This window comes from Rhinolophus sinicus, linkage group LG04 (assembly GCF_036562045.2).
Source record: "Rhinolophus sinicus isolate RSC01 linkage group LG04, ASM3656204v1, whole genome shotgun sequence".
NCBI classification, from domain to species: domain Eukaryota; kingdom Metazoa; phylum Chordata; class Mammalia; order Chiroptera; family Rhinolophidae; genus Rhinolophus; species Rhinolophus sinicus.
In genome coordinates this window covers 76,741,619-76,761,301 of record NC_133754.1, presented here as the reverse complement: position 1 = coordinate 76,761,301, position 19,683 = coordinate 76,741,619, and the positions used below count along the sequence as shown (strand labels likewise).

General features: G+C 44.4%; 1 protein-coding gene across 9 annotated transcripts in view; it reads right to left on the bottom strand.

Moving 5' to 3' along the window:
- IRF2 (interferon regulatory factor 2) overlaps positions 1-19,683 on the bottom strand; it is a 75,155-nt gene that overhangs the window by 2,000 nt on the left and 53,472 nt on the right. For 5 of the 9 annotated variants that reach the window (XM_019736120.2, XM_074329850.1, XM_074329851.1 and 2 more), the window contains 4 exons: positions 18,958-19,075; positions 17,734-17,832; positions 8,098-8,262; positions 661-707 (listed from right to left, as the gene is read on the bottom strand). In XM_019736120.2, coding sequence (XP_019591679.1) covers positions 661-707; positions 8,098-8,262; positions 17,734-17,832; positions 18,958-19,075 — 429 coding nt within the window. The remainder of the gene's footprint in view (positions 1-660; positions 708-8,097; positions 8,263-17,733; positions 17,833-18,957; positions 19,076-19,683) is intronic. The other 4 variants (XM_074329852.1, XM_074329854.1, XM_019736127.2 and 1 more) reach the window with 1 other exon arrangement.

Here is a 19,683-nt window from a genome sequence, read left to right as displayed (position 1 = left end):
CTTCAAAGTATTTAGTACAGTGGGAAATCACTAATTCAAACAACCATTAGTCAGTCTCGCCCTCTCTCTCTCTTTCTCTCAAGCACAGACACAAAGCAGGCTTTAGCAGGAATATTTCCATCACCATTACAGCCATTTCCTGCCATTGTGTGGGCCCAGCCTAGAGGAGGGAAATGGAAGGGGAGAACTCAGAATCAAGACTGAACACACACCTGGCCTCTGGGCAGGGATCACAGGAGGAAGGGATTCCAGGTACTTGTGGAGATGCTTCTGCTTAGCACTTTCCGACATTTACGTCTGGTCACTGCTTTTGGCCACTTAGACATCCTATTTCTGCTTGTGAATTAGGATGTTTATAGTGGTGAGAATATCAGCATTTCCTGCCCTCCACTTCAGTTTCCTTTTCCTGCCGTCATAGCCTCTCTAATGGTAACATCTTACTCCCTTTCCTCCCATTCAGTTCCCAAAGCTTAATTTTATAATTCAAAATCCAAAAGTATGGTAAGTTTTATGTTCTGTATATTTTACCACAAAAAAAAAGAAAAAAAAGAAAAATCCAAAAGTAAAACTTGTGATCAAAACAAAAGAAACTTAACTAGCAGCAAGGAAACCACCTTCCCACTGCGTCTGCGGGAGCTGAGTGGCGGCAGCCATGCTTACCTCGGTGCTCTCTTCATCACTGGGCACACTATCGGTAGTTTCGCTTTCTGTTCACAGAGAGAAAAACACAGGGCCATCATTCCTGCCACGCAAACTGTTTTGAGGCTCAGGCAGTGTTTAAAAAAATGTATCAGCACTTCTTTTTTTCAAAAGAGAAATGAGTAACTAAACTCATTATCTCTGTCCCCTTTGTAAGGTTAAACACTTGTACTTAGGAGATACTAGAATGAATTAGATTTCTCTAATTTTGGCCCTTCAGAGGAAGGTTTTGGAGCTGAGGAGTAGCTCCCTTTCCATGGGCCAGGCTACATTTATTCACAGCCACCACTTCCCAGGATGGGGTGTTGGTCCCCGTAGTGCCAATCTGCCTCCACACCAGGCCTGGTCCTCACCACTGCTCTCTACACAATGGCCCACGCTGGTCCTCTCTTCCAGTCTGTCAATTAGTTCATGTAAGCCCCAACTCAGAGTCTTCCTAGATCACCCCCATTCGACTCAGATCCCTCCTTTACCTCATACCCTTCGATTTCTAAGTTCAATTTATACTCATAATTTCGATTTGTAAGTTGCATCTTCCACCCGGGTTACTGTGGGTGGACAGACTCTAGGTGGCTGCCAGGACCCTCATCTCCTGGTGTTTACTTTCTTGTGGGATTCTCTCCTTGGGAATGTGGGTGGAACCTGTGACTTGCTTTGAACCAACAAAACACCGCGAAGGCAATGGGATGTGGGTGATTATACAACGTAAGATTAAATCCTGTCTTGTGAAGAGGAGACTCTCTTGCTAGCTTCGAGGAAGCGAGCAGCCATGTTGGGAAGGTTTGCACAGCAAAGAACTAAAGGCTGTTTTCAGCCTTTGGCAAGAAACTGAGGCCCTTGGTGTGACAACCTGCAAGGAACTCCATTCTGCCCCAAACCCTATGAGCCTGGATGAAAATTGTCCCTCTTCAGTCCTCAGATAGGACAGCAGCCCTGGACTGTACCTCAACTGCAGGTCTGTACAGGGAGTACCTTGAGCAGGGGACCCAGCTCAGCCATGCCTGTATTCCTGACACTCAGAAATGGCGGAATAATAAATGTGTGCTGTTTTAAGCCACTAGGTTTGTGGGTTAGATTGTTATGCAGCCATGGGTAACTAATTCTGTTCCCATCCTGATTCAGCCTGCCAGCTGTGAGACACGGAACAGGGTACTTCACTTCACTGAGCGGCAGTTTCCTCATCTGCAAAACGGGAGCATAACACCTTCCAAAGAGGATTCTGCGATGAGTGAGTGAGAGGTAGGGGAAGAGGCCTGGCACACGGCCTGGCACACGGCACACACTCAGTAAATGTCAATGTGCCTTTGAACTGAGTTACTAGGCCTTGGTCAACATTGGATTGGCACATGCTAGATTAACAGAGTCAAAGTTAAGAGCTAGTGATTACATATCTCCTGTACAAATAGTACAGGATTTAAGTTAAAATATACATATATATTTTTTTAAGTAAACAATTTTTTTAAGTAAAAAATATTTTAATTTATTTAGCAATATTAAAAAAAATGGAATAGAAAAATTGATGGTGTACAGTTGTTCAGTGTTCATAGCTTTGAGAAACGAAAGTATAAAGGGTAGAACTTCTGAAATACACAGGACCTTTGAGATCCCTGAGTCTGGGTCATTCCTTTGACAGAAAGTCCGAAAGAGAAACTGTAACATTAATGAAGTGCCGTGTGCCAGGGCTGCGCCGGTGCCTTTGTAGGCAGGTCTCGTTCAGGCCTCCCCAAAATTCCAAATAGAAAAGTAGCTCCTATCATCCCCTATTAAGTGGAAGAGCTTGTGTGCTCTAGTGCTTTTTACCCCCTTTCACTCGAACCTACTGAGGGACTGGCCTCCAGTCTCACATCTTGCTGGTGGCATGTCTGGGACAGACCCAGCCCAGGCAGAGCCCTTTCGACTAGCCACAGACCAGGCTCTCTACGAATTAAAGGCTAAGGAACAAACAGACAAACTGAGCCACGGGTTCATTCCTTAAACAATGAAAGTGAGAATGCTGACCACGCCGGCCCCACCCTGGAGCCTTCCTGCACGTTTCTCAGTCACCCTTCTGCAGTGACTTCTCCTGGGCATGAGTGATCACCAAGGGGTTACCATGAGCAACTGGAGGATGGGCCTCTCCTCTCCTCTCCTCACCTCAGACTGAGCAGATTTCCCCAAAGCCTCCACGACTGGGAGCAACAGACCCTTGGCTGGCAATGGCACTAGCTATCAAGATAAAGTGGCAACGCCAGGCACAAGAAATGTTTCCACACAAAAACAAATTCAACAAAAAAGGAAAGTCTCCCCCTCATGTGACCCTCCTGGTAGCCTGTATCCTGAGGAGGCAGGAATCAGTCTACCACTCCCAAGAAAAACAAGGAACAGAGACGTTGAGAAACCTGCCAAAGTTGCAGACTGAGTCAGCAGAGAGGAGAAAACAAAACTGCACTTCTGATTCCAGGGTCTTGTGTACCGAACGCAGCAACTGCTTCCTGAAGCACTCCTGCTGCTCCTGCCTCTGACGAAATTTCAAGATCCCCTTTCCATTTTTATGCTTAGCTTTCTCTGCTCCGAAACCAAGGTTTCTCTTCCTTTCGTCTACATCTAGGATCCTCCACTCCTAATCACCCTCCACAGATACCATCATCTTCTGTTCCTTTCCCCTTCAAGTAAAAACAAACAGACGCCAACAGGCATGCTGGGGGGGGGGGGGCAGTTAACACCAAGGGTCTGGGATTCTGCCATAGCCCAAGTCACAGTAGCGGGGGAGGTTGGAAGGCAGGCCCTGGGTGAGACTCCTTGGTAAGAAGACCTTGCCCAGACCATGAACATGAGCAGAATGTTAACTGCCTTTAAGTTCCCAGTTTTCAACTTCAGGGAAATAGTTGGAGACAAGAAAAGACACAACATGGTTCTAAGCTAAGACCAACTGCCTCTGAAGTAGTTATGAAGACTCTCCACATTAGCAAACGTGAGATTTCTAATTGTTATTGTTTAGAAGAATGGCCTTGAGTGCCTTTGGCGGCCTAGGAAGAGATGCTGGAAGCTCCAGCCAGAGGACCCAAGACTCTTCTCTCTAGAGTAACAGTGGTTCTCACAGCTACCCCTGAAACATGGGCTCAAAGTGCTTTGCTGGGGGTACGCATGACCTTTTGCCTCTGTTTCCTTGGTTTTACTTCACCATTGCCATTTTCAAGGTCACTTCTTATACCACAAATGAGCTCACTGCAGCTGCTGCTTCCAGATCAATATCACTGCCGAAATATCGAGTTATTTCATTTTCCCTTTTGATCAGTTTGGATTTGGTTTTTAATTGACTTTGAATACAAGAGAATAAAAAAAAAAAATTGGGAGTTGCTTCCCTAGCATTGTCTGAATAAACTGAAACAGCAGTAACAGGTCGATGAGTAATTCGTTTCATCTTTCTGGCCTCAGTTTCCCTGAAAGCAACTGGGGAGGGAGGAACGGGGGAGATTTGGATTAGATGACCTCAAAGATTGTTCTTCCCGAGCTGGAGTTCCAGGATGACACTCGTCTTAGGTCCACACTCCACTTCCGCCCAGTTTTTACCGTCAAACCATCTCAGGAACATTAAGGAGGCGGAGATAATCTGTTTTACAATAAAGCCTTTCTGCACTTTGACATCCTGGTACATTTTCTGGAAGGCTCTTGTTCCACAAGTTTTATTAAGATCGACCAGGATTTCTTTCCCTTGATCATTTCCTCAATTACTTTCACAAGAAGTCTTGTTTAGAAGGTTCAAATCAGAGTCATGTTAATCTCAAAGCACTTTTATCTCTGCCACACCCAACAGAAAGCAATGGTTTCCATAAGGACCCAACGCAGCCACTCCTGGCTTCTGGTCAGCAGGCAATCTCTGTTCCTCGGTTATCACCAGTTCATCCTCGGCAGCATGCTCTCTTCCCCAGCTACGTAGTCGTCTCCGTCCTCTTCTCCAGCCTTCTCCAAAATGTGTGTGGCTTTCTTTTACAAAACGTCAACAGCTTAATAAAATTCTGGTGCCACACATCAGGCCAAAGGCCACTGTATGATAGACCTTTAGAAATAAAATGACTCTCCTCCAGCTTCTCAAGGTTGGGCTTTGGGACACCCTGCCCCAGGAATGAAAGTTTTATGAATCCAACCAGAATTTTATGTTGTCTTAAAACACCCAATGCAAGTACTTCCACTCAAAGAAACTGTCTCTTTTCTTGCTCACCATAATATTTAGACCATAGAGAAGACAGATTTGCAAAACTGAATGTGGTTTTGTAATACTGCTGGAATTATATTTCAGTGTTCAGTAGGGGGAAAAATTGCTAACAACAGCCTCCAAACACCAGTTTCCTAAACAAATGAATGGAAGTGGTTAGAGGAGGTTGAAATTCAGTTGAATAATCCAAACAAAAAAACCCTGTCATGGAAAACAGGCAAACAGCCAATCCTACTGGTGAACATGAAGGTAGAAAGGTGAATACAACCAAAAAGCTCCCTTTCCTAGCAGCATGCTCTAAGATTCCTGACTAAATAAGACAAACTAGCCATGGTCAGTAACAGATAAATTTCTTATGTGTCTGCAGACTCTAGCAAAGTAGCAGTGATAAAACATTTTGGCACCAACCAATAAGCCTCCCTCCAAAGGGTTCTGGAGAATTCAGACAATGAAAACAACAGAAAGAGCTAAAAGCCAGGCTCCAACAAAACCCTGCTGCCTGCCAGCCTGGCACTGAAATCCTTTTTTTCAAACCTATGCAAATGTCCTGAAAAGGGTAATGAAATTTTCATTTCTCTCTGCATGAATCAGCTGTTCTTGGGCTTCTTCTGCTAAAGCAAAATGCCACTGCTGGCAGAACAGCAAGAAGAAGTCTTTCGTGAATCCCCAAGAAGACTTTAGAAAAGTCTTAACACATAAACAGAAAAGTGTATTCTAAAGCTCCAACCCCTTAAAACACACACACACACACACACACACACACACACACACACACACACACACACACACACAGTGTGTAATGCCTGTAGCCGTTTCTTGATATAAAAGAAAGTCACAGATTTTTGGCCATAGCTATGTAAATATAAGCTGAGTACCTTAGTATTTCAAGCCTCAGTTATCTCCACTGTAAAGTTAAATCAGAAACATTCTGCTCTGCCACCCTTGGTGGGTCCCTGATACCCAGATGTGGCTATGTTCTGATGCCAGAGACCTGTGCAGCTGTGCAGGGCAGCATGAGGGTTAAGAGCAGAACTTTGGCATAAGCTACATGTGGGTTCTAACTATGCTACCCTGTTGTTCATCCCTGGACACACTACTTTACCCACATTGGCCAGAGATTCCTAATTCTTAAAAGAGGGAATAATGATGGTCCCCAAGCTGATAGGGTTATTCTCATGTTAATTAAGGCAGTGGATGCCAAGTACCAGCACAGTTCCCAGGGCACAACAAGCATGTAAGAAGTCGTAGGGGACTGGCCAAGATCAATGAGGGACTCACACATAGGAGTTCAAAATATGCTTGATGAATAAATAACTGATGACAAGTTTATCCTGTCTGACAGATTATAAGCGTCATGAAGCCAAGGCTTGTTCTCACATTCCTTAAGGCTCGTTCTCACATTCCTTTAATGTTCTTAGCACAAAAGCAAGTTAGGACCTTGAGGACATAATGCTAAGTGAAATAAGCCAGTCACAAAAGGACAAATACTGTATGATTCCACTTATGTGAGGTACCTCGAGTAGCCAAATTCATAGAAAGTAGAATGGTGGTTGGCAGAGGCTAGGGAGACGGGGGAGGGGGAGTTAGTGTTTAATGGGCAGACTTTCAGTTTTGCAGATGAAAAAGTTCTGGAGATTTGGGGGGATGGTGGGGATGGTTGCACAACAATGTGAATGTACTTAATGCCACTGAACTGTATGTACACTTAAAAATAGCACAAATGGTACATTTTATGTTTATGTATATTTTACCACAATTTTTTAAAAAGTTAAAAAAACAAGAAAGTTGTGGTTCAGGTTATTGAGTGACTGATAATTCACAAACAAACTGTCATTTGAATCAACCTAATTCTCATGCGGATTCTGTGCCAATCACTGGGTGGCACCTTATCTGAGGGACACTCTATCTGGCAGCACATAAAAAGGACACTGGGAAGAATTCCTGAACTATTTATTACAGCTGAATGTAGTTACTCATGACAGGGCTTCTGTTTTTTTAGTTTGAATGTTTGCAAGCAATAACAGTGGCTCGTAATTTATATTTCCTAATTATAATCGAGACCCAAACAATTAAGTGGAGATCACCGGGAAGAGAGGAGAGATATGATGATGTAATGTTGGTGGGAAAAAGAAGCCATCGCTTTATTCTGTAAAGATGGAAGAACCAACTGAACTGGGTTCTCATCCTCTGCCTGTCTGGGCGAATCCCTGCAATTACGTGGCCATGCCCTGAGAAATTAGAAATGGGCTCGGCTGCGTGGCCCAATTAGAAGCTGTACTAAATCGGAAAAAAAAGAAGGACACATGTGGAAGGGAAAGTAAACCTGGTGGAATGGTGTGGGGACAGAGTCCCAGAGAGCAGTTCCCAGGCACTCGGCCTCATGTGGAAAGGTGCTGGCTCGGGTAGTAGATGGCCGTCAGCTGTGGCTGGCTGGCCATCAGCTGTTACCGGTTAGCCATTAGCCACTGATATAACTGCCACGGCTGCACTGGTTGGTCAGTTGGTTGGTTGGCAGGCAGAGAAGTGGACAGCAGGTTGCAGGTCGTGTGACTCTAGCCTCCAGTGAGACTATAGTGGTATGACTCCCCTTCCTATGGCTCCGTGGGTGTTCCTTTTTGGCCTCACCATATCCTGCATTCTTATGTGGGGAGCGGGAGCTGAGACCTCGCAGGCTGCCTCACACAACAAATGGCGCAGCGAGAAGTGTCTCCCTAACGACAAATGGAATGGAGCGTGGGGTCTGAAGGTTGTGTTCAAGTCCTGACCCAAACACTTACTGGTTGTGTGACCTGGAACAAGTCCTTTCATCTCCCAAAATGAAAGAACTGTTAGAGATGATCCGTAAGGTCCCACCCAGCTTGGTCAAACTCAGATTCCATTCCAAGTGCCCTTCCCAATTTCTGATAATTTGTGCAAACAAAATAGAGTCAGATGAACTACTTCCCCAAAGAAATCTTATTATTTGTTAGTCATGCATTAAAATGTTATAGATGATCAAGGAAAGCAATGCCGTGACCAGGTCTTCTAACTGAGAACAAAAGTGCCCAAGATGGTGCTCGTTGAGAAAATCAAAGCAAGAACAATTCCCAGGAGAGAGAAGAGCTTCTTTGCTGTGTGGTGAAACGGGTGGCCTTAGACTAAAGGACTGCCCTCCCGCCCTCCTTTGTTCCTTGCTCAGTTCCAAAGTTTCCCTCCAACCTCCTTACCTGCGTAGGAAGACACAGGGGAAATCTGCAGAGGGTAGAGCTCACTCATGCTGACCGGCTGCTCATCGCTCTCAGTGGTCACCTCCACAACTTGGCAAATATCTGGCGGATTAGTGACAATCTCTTGATCCTCAATGTTGCTGTCCAGATGTGACTGTCCTACAACTTCAAAGAAAAGACAGCCATTATGCACCAACGTTGCCTGACTTCACAATTCTAGCACACACGCTCAGGACAAAAAAAAACACACAAACTTTCCCCCAAAAGAGCTAAATAGCCAGGAGTCAGATTCTCAGTCACCACATGTCATCTGCCATGAAACCGAAGAAAAAGCCTTAGCTTTGGGTTAATGTCTCCAGAGAGGCAACTTGACAAAAACCTGGCTCCCCAGGACTGTTTCCAGCATGCCTGCCAATGGGGCTTACATGTGGCAATGTCCCAAACTCAATGCAGTCACAGCCAAGGCTGTAGGACCAGAAGCTGCATCCGGACCTAGCCCCAGAGCCAGCCAGACAGTGCTTTGAACCTGACCCAGTTCTGTTCTCTGCTTTTGTTCTGAAGGAGGCTGCTGTGCTATTTTCCGTGTCCTGGGGTCCAGAGAGACAATATCAAATCTCAGTGAGGAGCAAAGACCAGCAAAATCCACCCCACGGTGTCATTTCTAGCTGTGGGGTGCTCTGTGCGTACTCCCAGCCCTCTTACTCTGCAGGCAAAACGACCTCTGGATGAAATACCAGAACAATGGACAGAATGGTTTCCCAACTCTAACACACATTAGTAGCATCAACTCCTCAGCACACTGACGAGATGCATTCTGACCACCTGGCTCTGAATCCTGCCTCAATTTTTTTTAAATCAAACTTTTTAGTTTGAGATTATTATAGACTCACATACAGTTATGAGAAATAATACAGAGATCCTGTGTACCCCTTTATCCAAGTTTTTCTCCTCCAATGGTAACACCTCACAGAATCAGTATATCGGGATATTGACAGCAATCCACACACCTTGCTTGGATTTCCTCAGTTTTACCTGTACTCTTTTATGCATGTGTTTATGTGTGTGTACTTAGTTCTGTGCAACTTTATCACATACGTAGTTTCATGTACCCACCGCCAGGGTCAAAAAAACTGATCATATCATCACAAGCATCTCCTACGTAACCCTTTGGTAACCACATCCACCTTCCTTCAGCTTCCTCCCCTTATCTCTAACCCATAGTATCTACTAATCTGCTTCCCATTTCTCGAATTTTTGTCATGAATAAATTCACATAGTCATCTTTTGAGATTGGCTTTTTTCATTCAGCATAATTCCCTGGAGATTTATTCATTCAAGTTATTGTGCGTATCAGTAGTAGTAGGTTTCATTGCTTGAGTAATATTTCAAGGTATGGATATGCCACAGCTTGATTAACTAGTCTTCAGGGTTATTTCCTGAAGAAGGACTACAGGGTTATTTCCATTCTTTGGCTATTACAAATAAGGCTGCTATGAACATTTGTGGACAGGTTTTATATAAACATAGGTTTCCATTTCTCTGGGACAAATGCCCAAGAGTGCAATTGCTGGATCATATGGTAATTACATGTTTAGTTTTATAAGACACTACCAAATTGTTGTCCAGAATGGCTATACCATTTTACATGTCCACCAGCAGTGTATGGGTGATCTAACTTAGGCACATTTTCGTCAGCTTTTGGTACTATGACTTTTTTTTTTTTTAATTTAGTCATTCTGATAGGTGTGTAGTAATATCTCAGTGTGGCTTTCATTTGAATGCTCCTAATGTCTTGCCCTACTTTTAAACAGAGCTGACTTTGTATGTCAGTTGGCAATTAATTAGATATACTTGAAAACTGGCACCAATAAATGAATGCGAACGATGCTGTTTTCCCAAGGACCTCAAAGCACATTGCCATCATAATCAATGCTTCACTCCTGCTTCATGTGTAAGTTTTTTTTTTTAACATTTCATCCCACGAGAATGGCAGGGAAAGCATCATTACCCTGCTATAAATGAAGAAACTCGGGCACAGAGAAGTAGAGTGACTTGTCCAAAGTCACGTGTTTGGATGATGTGCCGTGCTCCACGTCCCTGCCATTTCCTAGGCCGTCTGTAAAATGTTCAGGGTTGGGCAGGAAGGCGGCTGCATTCCAGTCTCCTTGAGAAGTCAGCCATCACGGATGAGTTCCTGTTTTCACTGCTCAAAGCATTCTAATTGCTCGAGTATTTTTGTTTATAAATGGGTTCCTGTTTTGATTGCTTTTTGGGAAGTGACAAAACAACTAGCATAAGGTAGGGAGAACATTACCTGATTTCTACTCAGGGAAGGTTTTAGAAGGGAGTGAGAATTCATGGGTTCTCTAATGAAGAAAGGAAAGGCACCAAAGAGGCTGGGAAAGGAGATTTGGGGATGTGATAAAAGAGTCCACAAAGCCACAGCATACAGAAAGGAAGGGAAATTGGATGCTGCTTAGGTTTTCCTGGAGGGGATAAAATGAAAGAAAAGGAAAGCAGGCTAAATATGGCAGGCAGACACCCAAATTCTTATTTTATCCTTTGGACTATCTATTTGAGCATGAGAACATCAATTATGCAGGCCACTAGACACAGGCTGAGTGCCGACACCGACCTCGCTCAAGTTTCTTCTGCCTCTTCTCCCAAATAAAACAAAACAGCAGGAAAACGAGATTTCACGAGTTCTAAGAAGCAGTTAATGGGTGGAGATAGAACGGGGGGGGGGGGGGGAGAGAGAGAGAGAGAGAGAGAATGTGTGTGTGTGTGTGTGTACAGGTACAAGCAACACCCACTCTGAGGCAATAAAGGTCTTAACACAAATGTGATTTACATCAAAGCCACTTTAACTCCCAATATTCCAAAGTTCATTTCTCTTTCACACTGTTACTCTGAATAGCAAGCTAACTAGGAGTATAAACAATGGCAGCCGTACAAGCATTTTTCTAACTATATCCCTTTGTTCTGGCTAACAGTTCCCTCCCTCACTGTTTTTCCCCACAATGCCTAACTCAGTGATTCAACTAATAAAGATTTATTTGAGCACCTACTTTGTACAGGACGTAACTGTCAAGTACTAGGAGGGGCAGAGAAAAGTCAACCCAGTCAAGGATCTGGTTCGTAGAAGCCCAGTAGGGCTACAGACCAGCACATACTAACCTAGAGAGTAAGTTTAGGACAGTAGTGGAAAAAAAGGGGGGGTGGGGGGAAAAGGCAGCGAGAGGCCATGGGATGAGCGCTGAGGAAGTGGAATTTTTTTCCAGTTCGAGGAATCAAAGGCTTCAATGAGGCAGCGGCACAGAGCAGGGAGGGAGTGGGGGGGGGGGGGTGAGCAACAGGCAGTATTCACAATGCCTTTTTTTGAGCCTTTTCCTGACCACCCCAGAACAGACTGACCTCTCTTTCCTGAGTGCCTCTCACTCACTGTCCCCACTGCTCAGCCAAAACTACAATGTGACACGACCTTGTGACATTTCTTGACTTTCTGCCTCGCACTGCAAGCTAATTCCACATAGCTTTATTTAACTTTTTATTTGTGTGTCATCTCCCAACCAAATTAGGGCTCCTGAGAGACTTGAGAACCTGCATTAGAACTTTTTGTATCAAGTATAGCAGACGCTGCCTCGCACCGGAGAGCAGCTCAGTAAATGTCTGCTGAATGTGTATGTGTTCATTTGCAGCTGAAGGAACAGACCAAGGCTCACTGACTTACAGCCACAGTCCTGCAGGCGTCTGGGACCATTTGCAAACACTGGATTTAACAATGAATGTTTTCTAGAAAATTTCAAGACCTCTGGCAAGTGGGCTTTTTAGACCTTGACGAAGTGATAAAGACATAGCAAGCTGTAGTTCCAGAATCTGGGGGTAGGAGGAGGAACTGTTTTGGGGTGATGAAAATATATCCTGTGTCTTGATTATTGTGGCGGCTATACAACAAAGTGCAACTGTCAAAATTCATTAGACCTCTATGACTAAGAGGGGTTAATTTTTTTATTTTTTTTTGAGGGCACAGCTCGCAGTGGCCCACGTGGGGATCAAATCGGCAACCTTGGCGTTATTAGCACCATGCTCTAACCAACTAAGCTAACTGGCCTACCGAAAGGGGTTAATTTTAATGTATTTTACTTAATATTCATGACTATGACAAAAAACTGGATAGGCACCTCTACTTAAATTTTAAGTGTATCCTGAATGCTGGTAACCAGGATACAAAAATAAGTTGTTTTCTGGGCTACAATCTGGATCCCCAGTTACGTTATCTCTATGGCCTACGGTCCCCTTAGGAGTGTGTCACTTTATGTCTCAGGCAGGGACAACCACTTTTCTCCATCTGAACATCACTGAGGGCACTTTAGAAACTTCCCAACTCATAGCCGCAAGCCCAAGGGAGAAACCCCAACATCTGAGATGCTCTCTGGATGTGCTGTAGGCCCCATCCCTAACTAATCAATAGCTCGTCTCTGTCTCTTTTCTCTCTCTCTCTCTCTCTCTCTCTCTCTCTCTCTCTCTCTCTCTCTCTCTCTCTCTCTTGTGCCATTTGAATTGATTTCCCTGAACCACCAAACTTTGCCCCAAGTGACAACATAAACAGTAACACTGACTCCTAACAACTGAAAAGATGTAAGAATAGCAAATCTTTTACAAAATCTGCTACAGAAGTGCCACCCATCCAGGCGCTCCAGTATCCTGACTGATAAATAACACAACCTAACATTTCCTGAGCCCTTATCTTTGTCTCCCCCCACCACCCACAAGACCTCACACCCCATGAGTAATGAGTACAATCATTATCTCCATCATAGACAAGAGGAAAAGCAGCGGGGAGAGTTAAATAGCTAATTCAGGGCAAGATCAGATGGTCAGTTAAGTGTCAGAACCAGGATTCAAATTCAGCTTTCCCTGACCTCAAAGCTCAACTCAGGTAATTTTCGCAGGACAGTCTCCCTTAACAGAAAGTTAATGAAGTTCGAACTGAGTTATTCTTGGCTTTCTAAGCCCCTCTTAGAATAAAAACTTTCAAATCTCACCTTAATGAGACTGGGCTCATAACCAATAGTGAAATTGCTTTTTAGCAGTTCTATATTGGGTGCCAAGGAAAGTCTCCAATGGTTAAAGGAGCTAGAAACCCAGTAAGCTTCTCCAGCTTATTAAGGTCAGCACATGAGGAAAAGAGTCACCCACAGGAATGCAATTTTATCTGGACCTAGTTGCTGAGAACTACAACAATATTATTCATGGCTAGTTACCGATGAACCGGTTTGATTCCTTAAAAGGTCACACTTACTTTATTAACAATTGTTGACTTAAAGTAGAGCTCCACCTGAGAAAGCAGTTGCCCCCATGCCTCAGGGAAAGGCTCTTAAAAGTAGAGACTATTAGAAATGGAAAGGTCTTTGAAGGTGGGTTGTTCCTTCCTACTTTACAGCTGAAGAAAGCTGAAACCCAGAGAGGCTGGGTAAGTTGCCAAGGTCACCAGGTAGCTGCAGGGTCAAGAATAAAGCTTATTAGGGAGGCATATAAAAGCAGGCCATCCACATGGTACTGTGGAGAGAAAATTCCTACTTGACCGGATCTGAAAGTTTGAGACTTGAAACTGTTACTACCAGCCTTGATGACTCAGCACAAATGGAGGCTACTTTTCTTACTCAAATATATTTTGATGATATCATATCATAATCATAATATTATGCTCGTGATGCTATCCGTTACACTCATTTGATCCTCACCACAATCCTGTGAGGTGCGCAGGACTGATATTATTATTTCTGTTTTACATATGAGGAAACTGAGTCTCAGAGAGGTTAGGGAGTTTGCCCAAGATCACATGGTAAATTAAAAAACAAAACAAAACTGCAGAGCTAGGTCTAGAGCCCAAGTGTTTTAACTTCTAATCTGTGTGTCTTATAAAAAAATAAAAAATAAAAAAATACGGCCATCATTCAGTTTAGTCCCCAAGAGTGATGATGGGAGAGACAGTTCTGTGGGGTCAGGAATGTCAGAGAATGGCGTTCTGTCCTTGCATGGGGAGACGGCCCCAGACTGTAATAGGCTGAGGCAGGTACAGGGTGAAGCAAGTGGGACTGGTGTAGTATATCCTCTTCACCCCTCCTTCCCCCCCCATTGCCCCGAGAAAACAGCATCACGTACAGGGGGGCACATAAGGTGTCCCAATCGAAACTCAGTAGAGATCATCAATATGTCTCAAGGGTCAATGGTCTGGGAGCAGATATGTAGGTAAGACCTCTTGGCACTTAACCAGTGGAACTGCCCAATATCCATTTCTCTCTGTGCTGTGCGGACAGAGCCTTTAGTGGCCTCTCCACAATAACAAACTAACTCACAATCAACCTCACTTTGTCTGGATGGACACATGGAAGTCAAGTCGTTCAGGATAATTCAAATTCCAAAACAGGTATAAAAGAGGCAGGCAAGGCCCAGGTCACCAGGACCCTGGAGCCATGAGGGAGACTTGGGTCTTTGTCCTGGGGGCAATAGTGAGATGGTGAGACGAGCATTTTTTTTTTTTTTTTTAAATCACTCTGTGTGGAGAATAAATGGGACGTGGACAGAATAGAAGCAGACATCAGGTGAGAGGGAAGGTGACTGGGAACAGTATCAGAAATAGAAAGAAGGGGATGGATTTGAGAAACCGAATGCAGGAAAACAGGAGGATTTGATAGTTAATTATAAACGAGATGGGGGTGATGAGGGAGAGGTGGTAGGAGAAAATATATACAGCCTCATAAAAAGATGGCAGGTTTCTTGGGTAAGTAAGAACTTCTTAAGCTTGAAAAAAACAACAGCCAGAACTCCGCTGCCCAGGGCTCCTGGCTGCACTTGGTGACTGAGTGTGCGTCCTCTGCAGTCTCATCTCTGTAACCAGGCTTTCCAAGTTCCTATCCGCTGAAGAAAAATAAGGTGTACTACTGGTTCTTAGTCTGGGTATATTGTGGTTATCTTAGTTTACATGTCACATGGTGTTTCATATTGCTCTGAGTTTTCTGGGGGTCCTGGTAAAATTGGATGTCTTGTCTCTGGCCCCCCGCTCCGGAGGGATAAACAGCTCAGCCCTCTCAGGAGAAGGCCTGGGGCACAGCAGACAGCTCAGTGAGAACCAGCACGATAGACCTTTACTGGCTCCCTCTCAAGAGGTGGTGCCTTCCATCAAACGATCCACCCTAAAGCTACTATATACTGTGTAGATGGAATTTTTCATATCTTAAGCATCAGGCAAAACGGCAAAAAGAACAGGGAAAAAGGAGCTGGAAAAGACGAAGACCTAGTTCTACAGCCTAGTGTCACCTTTGGCCACCCTCCAGTCATTATGGATCCCAGTGCCAGCGTCCCGCATGGGGGCCCTAAGGGTGGTCTCTAAGTTGTGAATCTGTTCTCCTGTAACTGCAGTCTTCCCTGTGAATACTTGAGTTTCTAAGCTTGGCTGAAAAAGCTACTCAACATTTACTTTAAAGTTGGTCAAAGTTGGAAGCAATTACCAAAAACAAAAACAAAAAGATTTCCCATAAAGGTGCATTTTGGGCAGCCAAAACCAAGACAAAATCCAAATGACACTATTTCCTAATTCTGTATATCTAGTCACTAAGGGGTGCTTGATTTACTTCAGAGTATAATGAATAATAGCCTCCTTTGTTTTGTAGCAATCTTTGCTTTATTGAAGGGTGGGGTTACCTTTTATCAAGAAATACAATGGGGTTATAAAGCACTGCCTAGGCAAGTCAGACAGAATGTCCGCACCTGTGAGCTTCTTACACTGGCCTGGAGATCATTTCAATACAGCTCAGCAAAAGCACTGCTAACCTGGGCAAGATGCCAGCGGGGTATTGTCAGAACAATTCAACATGTTGCTGGCTTCTTCCGCTTCCGAAAAACAGAAGTTACCACACACAAAAAATAATACAACGCTAAAGAAAAGTAAAAATAAAAAGAAAGAAAGAAAGAAGGCGTGTTTTCTCCCTCCCCTTAAAGGGAAAGCAGGGATAGGTCTTTGGGGGTGCGAACCTGTGCATTTAACTGTATAGGAGAGATGGAATATTAAAAGACATATGGTAAGTACTGAGATGTGGTAATCCTTTTCAGTGTGCACAGCTAGCTAAATGTGAAAGGACATGTAGTTGTTGTGGATGAGAAGGCAAGACCAGGACACAGCCTGCTGAGAACCACGTGTGTACGTGCGTGTGTGTTTTCCTGCTCTGATTTGTGGCAAGAATAGAAGTAAAACATAGCCATCAAGCAACAGTTCACTTGTCAGGGCAACAGTACACTTCACATTTTACACACTTACTAGATTCACTTACAAAACAGCCACCCTGTCCAGAATAAAATGTGCTGGGTGGCTGGCCTCCAATAGATTAAGTTACCAATTTTCATTCTATTTCCCTAGCTGAAAGCCTACAGACAAGAAAAAATACTATCCTTTTAAGTACTCATTTCTGCTCCCCGTTTTAGTTCTATGAACATATGCTTATACAAGTAGAATGGAAACACCTTGAAGCTTTCATCTTCGTGCCTAAGTACAAAACTGGAATGAACTGTGGGTTTAGAAACAAATGAACTGAAAGCAAGAAATGGTGTCATTTTTAAATAAAGCATTTTTAAAAGATTCAGAGAGACAGAAGGAGACTCTCTCAAGTTCCACAGTGGCCTTCAAATGAGCATTCCTGTGTTTCTCGTCTCTGTTCACAAATCTCAAAGACTGGGATGGCTAATGAATGGTCACGGGGGTGCGTGTAGAAACAGGTCTGCGAAGGGTTTAAAATCTGAGGCAGTGCTTCTGTTAGCAATGATCACAAATTACCCATTTCTTCAAAATACTTGGATGGATCCACTTCATGTGGAATTATATACCTTCGTAAGGGCCACCAACTACATAGAAAGAGATATTCAAACTCATTTTACTGCCATCCATTATTATGTTACTATTATGCCAAGGAAGAGAATCACTTAATCCAGTAGGTGACTTCTAACCAAACCTGCATTCATCTTGGCCCCAGCAGTAATGACTCCTTAAATTAGTATCAAGCCTATGTGGCACCAATTATAGCAGGGGCAAAAAACAATCTCTCTGACTGAGAATTCACATCCTGAAGACTCAACCAAATACATAAAAACCCACTGTTGCCCTGAGGAGAGGGTGGTGAAGTGGCCCAAGGCCTTGGAGAAAAGGGCCCAGGAGCAAGGAAAACTGGGCTTTGGGTCAGGCAAGTGGCCTCACTCCAGAGGGGAAGTGAGAAGAACGCTCAACCCTGATGACCTTTCTCAACTCAAACACGATTGTGGGACTAACTGCCTCCGTGCAAAAGTGCCTCATCTAGATGTGAGCGCTGGAAAGAAGCAAGGCCAGGCCTGCCCTGAGATATAGCACGCACCCAGCATCTGCTCCAGCATCTGCTTTCGCCCTGCATTCTCCCAAGGTCTCTACGCTTAAGGGAGTCCCCACATACAAGCTTCCACTTCCAAAATTCCCAAACCCATGGAAATGAAGGGTGACTGGCATCGTAGTGGCTGTGGCCTCCCATCCATATTCCACTGACAATCCAGAAATGAAGGCACCCAGACGTGAGGCTTGCTCTTGCCGCCCTGCTTCATCTCTCTGGTTCTTACCAGCATCAGGAGCCCTGACTGTTTCCAACATGGAGCAAGGTGTAATGGACCAGAAGGTACCTGAGGGCAGAGCTCCGGTTTTGGATTCTGGGGCTGGACCTGGAATAAGAGTTCACGGCTGGGCCTCCACCTTGCACCGAGTTCCCACCAACCATTCACCACAATATCCCAGTGGGACTTTATTGAGATATAATTCACGCTTGTCACCCTCCTGCCTAAAAGCCTGCGAGGGGTGGTATTTACATCGTGCGTGTATGTAAAACACATATGCACTCTACTGTCTGTTATACTTCAATTAAAAACAATTTTTTTTTGAAACGCACTCTCCAGCAGTTTAGAAATAAAACCCAATCTCCTTCCCTTAGCCTGCAAAGGGCCCCCATGACCCCACCTGGCCACCCTTTCTGAGGGGAACCTCCTGCTGTTCACTATGCTGTCACACAAACCTTCCTCTGGTTTTCCAAGTGTGTCATAGTCCATGTGGGCCAGTCCTGCTGCCTGCCCCACAATGTCCCTCCTCATCCACCCGGCTTCAGGGGAAACCTCAACTCAGCAGGGAAACCTCCAGTGGAAATCCAGTCCCTGGTTCTCTCTTATCTCCATTCTTTTCCTTTGCAGCATTAGTTATCTGTGGCTTTGTTTACTGTCTCTCTCCCTCCATGAAACTAGGAACTGGGCCTGCCCTGTTCCCCAATCTAGCTGCTGCTCATAGTAGTGAGTCTAGAATATGGAGGGTGCTCAAAACTCTTTGCGGAACCAAAATGGGTCCTTCGGCAACATATCTCTAAGCCTCCGTCTCTTCATCTGTAAAATGAACACCACCTTTGTGGCAGCTCTGCTCTGAAGCACGTGCTGAGAGGACAGTCTCCCCTCTCCTTGTTCCCAAGTTAAATAAATAACACTTTGTCCATGTAACCAATTACTGAAAAGATTGAGAACTGCTAATCATTAGCCACTAGGGAAATAAAACTACTGCATCTACTTGGAATCTCCTGGGATGTCACTCTCGGCCTATTTTCTTGAGGCTGAACCATCTGAATTTCTTTATCTGAACCTCAAAGGCTTTTATTTTTCAGCCCTGAAATCTGGGGGCTGGAACTTGCATACTGAGATGGTTCCAAGACCCCCTCCCACTGACTATGTTATTTCAAATCATGTTTTACAAATTTTAGACCCCAGAGGGCTGCTCGTGTATATAAAAAATGAGATGTCAAAACAGTTTACCTATGATGTTCACCGTACTATCCACTTCATTTTTTATAGCTGAAGTCAGGACCGCATACTCGGGAGAAAGATCACTTACTCCATTACTAAGCCCCAAAGATGACTCAACTGGTTCTTGCTAGGAAGAAGAAAAGAAAAAAGAATTGAGAACACTTCCTTTGCCCTCCCTTTTCTTAGCTTAAATTCTACCCTCTGTCTACTTTGACGCTAGAGTCCATTCATCTCCCGAACGCATTCCCTACCTCTTCAAATCAGCCTGGAGCTAAAGAAGCACATTTCTAGGTAGTGTCTTCCTTTGAGGAAATGGTACCAGTGCATCTAACTTGCCTTTCTGAAATGCTTCCACCTTCAGACAATAGCTCTAGGGTGAAGCAGAGTTGTGTAACTATCTATGTAAAGTACCGCACTGCCTCGATTCCAAGTCTTCCTTCTCTGAGGGAGGCAGTACTCAAAAGAGTCAATTTTCTGGCTTGAAGAAAGGAATCCTGCCACCTCTTTTATAATTATTTCTGAGGAAAAACTCTTTCCCCCATGTCTGAGGAAAATCTTCAACCGTTGGCCCAAGAACAGGAACCCAGAGGACGTTGTGGATGACTTCTTCTCAGATACAGCTTGCCCTGGACTTGGGCCACTTGAGTATCCTACACTGGGTGGGTGGCTGATAACACGGGTCACACTCACAGCTGAAGCCAGCCTCCCGCCCCCGATGGAGTCCAGTTGAGCAAC